The sequence below is a fragment of the Poecilia latipinna genome, unplaced genomic scaffold, assembly GCF_001443285.1.
Source record: "Poecilia latipinna isolate Pla-1442-1.1 unplaced genomic scaffold, P_latipinna-1.0 Scaffold1342, whole genome shotgun sequence".
Classification (NCBI taxonomy): domain Eukaryota; kingdom Metazoa; phylum Chordata; class Actinopteri; order Cyprinodontiformes; family Poeciliidae; genus Poecilia; species Poecilia latipinna.
Genome location: NW_015113958.1, coordinates 6,046 through 12,005, shown reverse-complemented (window position 1 = coordinate 12,005; position 5,960 = coordinate 6,046). Strand labels below are relative to the sequence as shown.

The 5,960-nt window shown below is 33.5% G+C and overlaps 1 protein-coding gene across 1 annotated transcript in view; it reads left to right on the top strand.

The window, feature by feature from the left end:
• Nucleotides 1-1,929: 1,929 nt before the first annotated feature.
• The window catches only part of LOC106961849 (perforin-1-like), a 9,764-nt gene continuing 5,733 nt past the window's right edge, over nucleotides 1,930-5,960 (top strand). Inside the window, exons 1-4 of the mRNA XM_015055912.1 lie at nucleotides 1,930-2,184; nucleotides 2,264-2,343; nucleotides 4,764-4,809; nucleotides 4,943-5,085. Coding sequence (XP_014911398.1) covers nucleotides 1,930-2,184; nucleotides 2,264-2,343; nucleotides 4,764-4,809; nucleotides 4,943-5,085 — 524 coding nt within the window. The remainder of the gene's footprint in view (nucleotides 2,185-2,263; nucleotides 2,344-4,763; nucleotides 4,810-4,942; nucleotides 5,086-5,960) is intronic.

The window sequence follows — 5,960 nt, the reverse complement described above, 5'->3', positions numbered from 1 at the left end:
TTCAATTCCATTACCTTGTTTCCTTACTGACTGAAGCTAAATTTAAGTTGCTTTTTATGCATTTTTCTGCCTTGCTGTTAAACCTTTCCTTCATTGAAGTTCCAGTAGAACTGCAATAAAACAAAAAGTTCGATTAGCACTGTTTGTTCTGTTAGCAGAACGCTGCCAAAATAAAAACCTCAAACTTTACCAGCAGTTACAAGAAACAAAGTAACTATATTCAATTGACCTTTAGACAATGTTCTGTATGAATCCTTATCTCTCCAGGGCTGCTGCTTTATAAACCACAGTTTTCAGCTCAGCACACTGCAGCACATTGCTTGCTTGCTTGTTTCAACTTCTTTTTGGTCTGCTTTGGAACAGGTAAGATTTTTTAGTATGCAAAAGGAAAATAAAATTAACTGGGAAAAAAAGAGTATCTTTGCTTAGAATACACTGCAGCAAATACAAATATTGTGTGTTTATTGAGTTCTAAAAATTTTTAAAGAAGACAATTTTCTGGTTAATTTAATTTCACTGATATTAATGTGGTGGAGGTTTGTGGCTGTTTGTTCAAATCAAAGATCTGTGGATCTCCAAAGCTGAATTTGTTGATTAATTGCTGGGAATCAGAATTCTGGAAACCAAAAATGTTGTAGCAACCTCACAAGGTGACATCAAAATTATTGGGAATCACAACTCGCTTCAACATTTGTCTTATTTAATTAGTACAAATTGTAATCCATAATTTATTATTAATTAATAAAGCCGAGCTCAATCTCTAATGAGGCAATGAAGAAACTTTTCACACAAGTTTCTTTACTGACATGCTTATTTCTAATCGAGTCTGAGAATTTATTAACTAAATAGCCCAACTTTACAGCTGAATTATTCTGTGAATAATTTATTTCTTTAACTACTGGCATGTAACCTACTATCTTTATGAGACAAAAGGAATACATTGAATAAGAAAATGGGAATTAAATCATGCTAATGAGTGAGCTTCAATGTATTTGTTCACAAATATCTACTGACTAAACCTTTTGTGTTATCTAGAGCTCTACTAATGTTTCACCATCATTAACTGCTGCTCCCATGAACAAATATGCTCTAATTCAAAAATGTGATATTAGCTTGCACTAACACATGCAAAAATAAAAAATAACTGGACAGAGATACACAATGTAAAAATGTACATAAAAGTTGAAATGCATTTATGATTATTTTAATGTATTTAATACATGGGTATGTAATAATCACAATATGCTTAAACAATATTTAACCATTAAGTCTGACTTGTATTCTATTCAGATTAAAGTCCTGTGTTAGCAGCATATCCTGAATTTATTTTAATAGTGCTGTACTGTTAAAATGAATGGCACTGTAAACATATTTACCCATGTATTAAATACATTTAAATATTTATTGAAACAATTCCACATTTAATTTATACATGCATTTGAATGTTTTTGTACATTTTTACATATCTCTGATCAGGTATTTTTTATTTTTGCATGTGTTAGCATAACCGTTTTGATAACACTTTGACAAACATGAAATTAACCAAGATTCATCATCTGTCATAAATATGTCATAATAGTTGTTAATTATCAAAATTTAAAATGTTATGTACCTTTGTTTACAATTTTGATAATTAATTGGTTAATGTCAGGTTGTCATAATAAAGACATCTTGAATAATGTCAATTTCACATTAAAAGTATCATTATTTTCCAAATGACACTTAATGACAACCATCACAAATATTCATGAAGAATGAATCATGTTCATGACAGGTGTTATGTCAGTCTTATGCACACCCCTTCAAATAAAGTGTTAACTAACTTTCTTATGATGTTGTATAAATAAGTCATAAAAATAAGGAAAATGCCATGCATTATGTAGAAAAAATGTTTTTTTTTTCTCTATCTTTTATCTTCTGACTACAGCGATGCTGCCTGATTCCACTTCAGCTCTTCTTCTCCTAAGCGTCCTTGTTCACTCCTCTGTTCAGTCATATCGGACTGGGACCGAAACAGAGTGTGATGCTGCTCCTTTTGTACCAGGCCACAATCTGGTGGGGCAAGGTTTTGATGTGGTCAGACTGCACATAAAAGCTGATGTGATTGATGTGAAGACTTACCTGAGCCCCAGCAAAACCTGTAAACTCTGCAGCAACCCTCTTCAAAACCATGTCCTCCAAAAAGTAACTAAAAATGCATAAATAAACAGCTGCACATCTGACTTGAGGGATTAACAATAACGTGATTTTTCTTCATTTTAAGCTTCCATCTTCTGTTGTGGACTGGAGTTACGTCAGTCAATGCAGTCCTGACATCCACAGCAGACTTCACACCTCTGTTAGGTAAAGTATTTAAACCGGATTGTGAACACTGTATAAGTTGAATCACATAGTTAAACTAACAATTACCAGAACTTTTTTTATATGGTACAATTACATGTTCCAATCAACCATGTCTGTTTATTGGACCTTTATGTTGTTAGACCAACACAGTGGATAATTCTGAAGTGGAAGCTAAATATGAAAAATGTGGTGTGCATTTATACTGATATTCTGATACTTATTAACATATTCAAGTACAACCAGTTGACTTCAAAGGTCACCTAAAATAATGTATAATTTTTTTTAAAAATCAAAAAAATTCACCTTTATTCTCAGTTAAGTTCACAGTTAAGGTTACATACAGCACCATGATGACCAAAGCAAAAAAAATTGGTAAAGTTTGAAGCAGAGTTAAGTTGTAAGACAAAATCCCAAACTTGAGACAAATCATGGAGCACGTCTCGTCTGTCAGCTTAAAGATATCAAAGCTATGGAGGGAGTCTGAGGTTGTGTATTTACTTCTCTTTGCCTGTAGAGCACTGACCCTGTTCTGCAGAGCGGGTCAGCCTAATATACTGTAAAACATTTGGGCAACATTTAGTTGCGTCTACTAACTTCTACATTCAAAACTGGTCTAGTTCTTAATTTTTAAAAAAATCTAAAACTATATAAATTTAGTTATAGATTTTTAACCTAAATGTGTGTTTGTGAAAGATAAACTTACAGCAGTAAGTCTGTTAGCATTTTATTAATTTTGTCAAACCCGAGAGAGTTGAATAAACTACAGTTTATATATTAGCACTAAAAACACTAAAAGAAAATAAAACACAGGAATGCGAATTATTTCCCAGAATGCTTAGAGGCATATTTTTGTATCCTGAGATGGACGTGTGTTACATTGATCTGACTCTGATGTATTATTTTGCCAAATGTTCATTTAAAAAAGTTATTCTCTGCTAAAAGTTTTTGAGCAGAATTTATTGTGATCTTTATTAAACTCATTAGCAAATCATAACTTTTGTTCTAATCAAGTTGAAAGAAGAGTTTTAATTATTCTAGTGTAAAAATACGTGGTTACTTTAATTTGATAAGGTGAGTGAAATAATACAGAAATATGTGTTCTTTAATTAGGTGAAGGCCGTTTTGTTCTTGCATATTGTGAAATGATCATTTGGTTTAAATTCCAGTATTAAGTTGAAACTCACAGTTCAAGGTTAATACGCAAACAGAACTTAAAAAACAATGTTTAAACAACTTGTCTCTTGTTGTTGAATCAACTTTATGAAATTTAATTTCTGAGTTAAAAGAAATACATTTTTCTTATTGATTTTAATTGCATTTTAAAGCAGCAGATGGACTTTCACTTTTAAGTCACCTTCAAATAATTTAGTGTGTGAAGAATTATCCTTTCTCCAGGCTCAATTCTTGATATAGAAGAGTCAGTGAGTTGAATTCATGAATTCCATTTATTAATATCAAAATACAGTTGGTCCATTTCTCATGCTACTTTTAGGAGCTAGCAGGACAAAATGGCCTCAAGCAACAGTAATTCTAATAGTTAGCCTCTATCTAGGTAAGCGATAAAGAGGGCGTTCCCTACTGTGTCACATCCTTTAACTTTAGCTTAGAGGACAACTTAACATTTTTAGTCTGTGCATATAAAAACCTGACTCTGACCCTAAACCCGACCTAAGTTGAAGTCACTCCTTAGTCTTAAACTTAGTCAAAGACAGCACTTCTTATGGGGACTTACAAGGTGAGAAGTCCTAAAACACACACACATATATATATATATTCACACACAGAAAGGGACATGTGATCAAGGACCATCCTGCAACAATGAGAATCACTTTGACTGTGAATAACTATAAATAAGTAATTAGGAAGATTATGAACAAAATAGAAATTTTGATTAAAATTACCAAGGGAAACAATAGGCAAATAAATACCCATTCACTAAATTAGAATATTATTGAAAAGTTCATTTGTTTCAGCAGTTTTATCACTAAATGAAACATTATATAGAATAATTACACACATATTCATTTTTAAAGCATTTATTTCTGTTAATTATGAGGATTTTGAACTTACAACTTACAAGTAATGCAAACCTAACATTGAAAATTGGAATAACACAGCAAACCAATAAAAAATGTTTCATAATACAGAAGTACAGGTTTAATGAAAAATGTGCTTAACACCGGCTCAGAGGTTGTTATTTTAAAAGTACTTTTAATCTGAAAACCGAGCCACATATGGAAGCATTTTCTAATTTATTGAATATAACTGTAGTTTATAAATACCTGCCTAATAAGGCTTATTAGGTATTAAAATAATAGTTAAATCCACAATTTCACTAAGCTAGAACGCTTTATTAACTAATGAAAAATGAACTGTGTAGATGTTTAATAATAATTACTTCCTTTAAAATGTGCCAACAGCTCTCTGGTTGAGTCTTACACATCCCAAGATACCAATGATTGGTCGGTAAGAAACTGAACATTTCAGAATATTTTCAAATTCAGTTAGAACTGAAGTAAGTGAGTGGCATAGTGATAACAAAAATATGGCTTCTTATTTAACACCCTATAAACTACATGTGTTGTCTGTATTTCATCAGGCTGGCTTCAAGGTTCAAATGTTTGTGTTTGCCGGCCTAGTTGCGGGAGGAACCGGCTCCAAAGCCTACAAATTTGCTTCACAAAGGAGCAAAGAGGATCGCTACACTTTCAGCATACACAGTGTCGCCTGCAGTCATTATGGGTAGAATGGAAATTAGACTTTTTTCATTGAGTTCTGACAGGTCATGGTTATTTAAATAATTGTCTAATTTTGTCTTTGTGTCTAGATTTATATTGTCAAACAGACCTCTCTTAAGTTTAAAATTCAAACAGCAGTTAGACCTCCTGCCACCTCACTACAACATCTCCACTAAGAATGAGTATACAAAGCTCATACAGACCTATGGCACACACTACTTCAGACTGGTGAGAACTTTCACACACACACGTTTGCGTGACTATCTTTGTGGGGACTTTCCATTGACTTCCATTCATTTCTACAGCCTAAACCTTACCTTTACCCTTTTCCTAACCCTACCCATCACATACCTAACCCTAACCCTATCCCATCACATACCTAACCCTAACCAAAACTCAATTCATACCTTAGCCCTAAATCTGACCCCTGACCCAAAAACAGGGTTTCCCCTTGTGGGGACCAGGCTCCGGTCCCCACAAGGAGCAATTGGTCCCCACAACGTAGTATATGTCAGGAAAATCGTCCCCACAAGGTATTACATCCACACGCACACACATTGTGAATTAGTTACAGACATTTTTCTTCAGAAAATCATTTTAAACCACTTTATACCTGTTTTAGGTTAATCTTGGAGGGCGACTGAGACAACTGATATCTTCACGAAGCTGTTTGTCCTCCCTGAATGGGTTAAACGCAAGATGGGTAACAAAAAGCACAAAACAACAGATTTTTATGTGATACTTCCATGATACTAACGCGCAGGTGTGAAAGTAAGCCGGTACGGTCTGGTACTAAGTAAAATATTCTGGGTCGGTAGCAGTACCAGTAGAACGGCTGCAATTTGAGTCAAAATAGCTAGTAATAGGAAGTTTGAAACA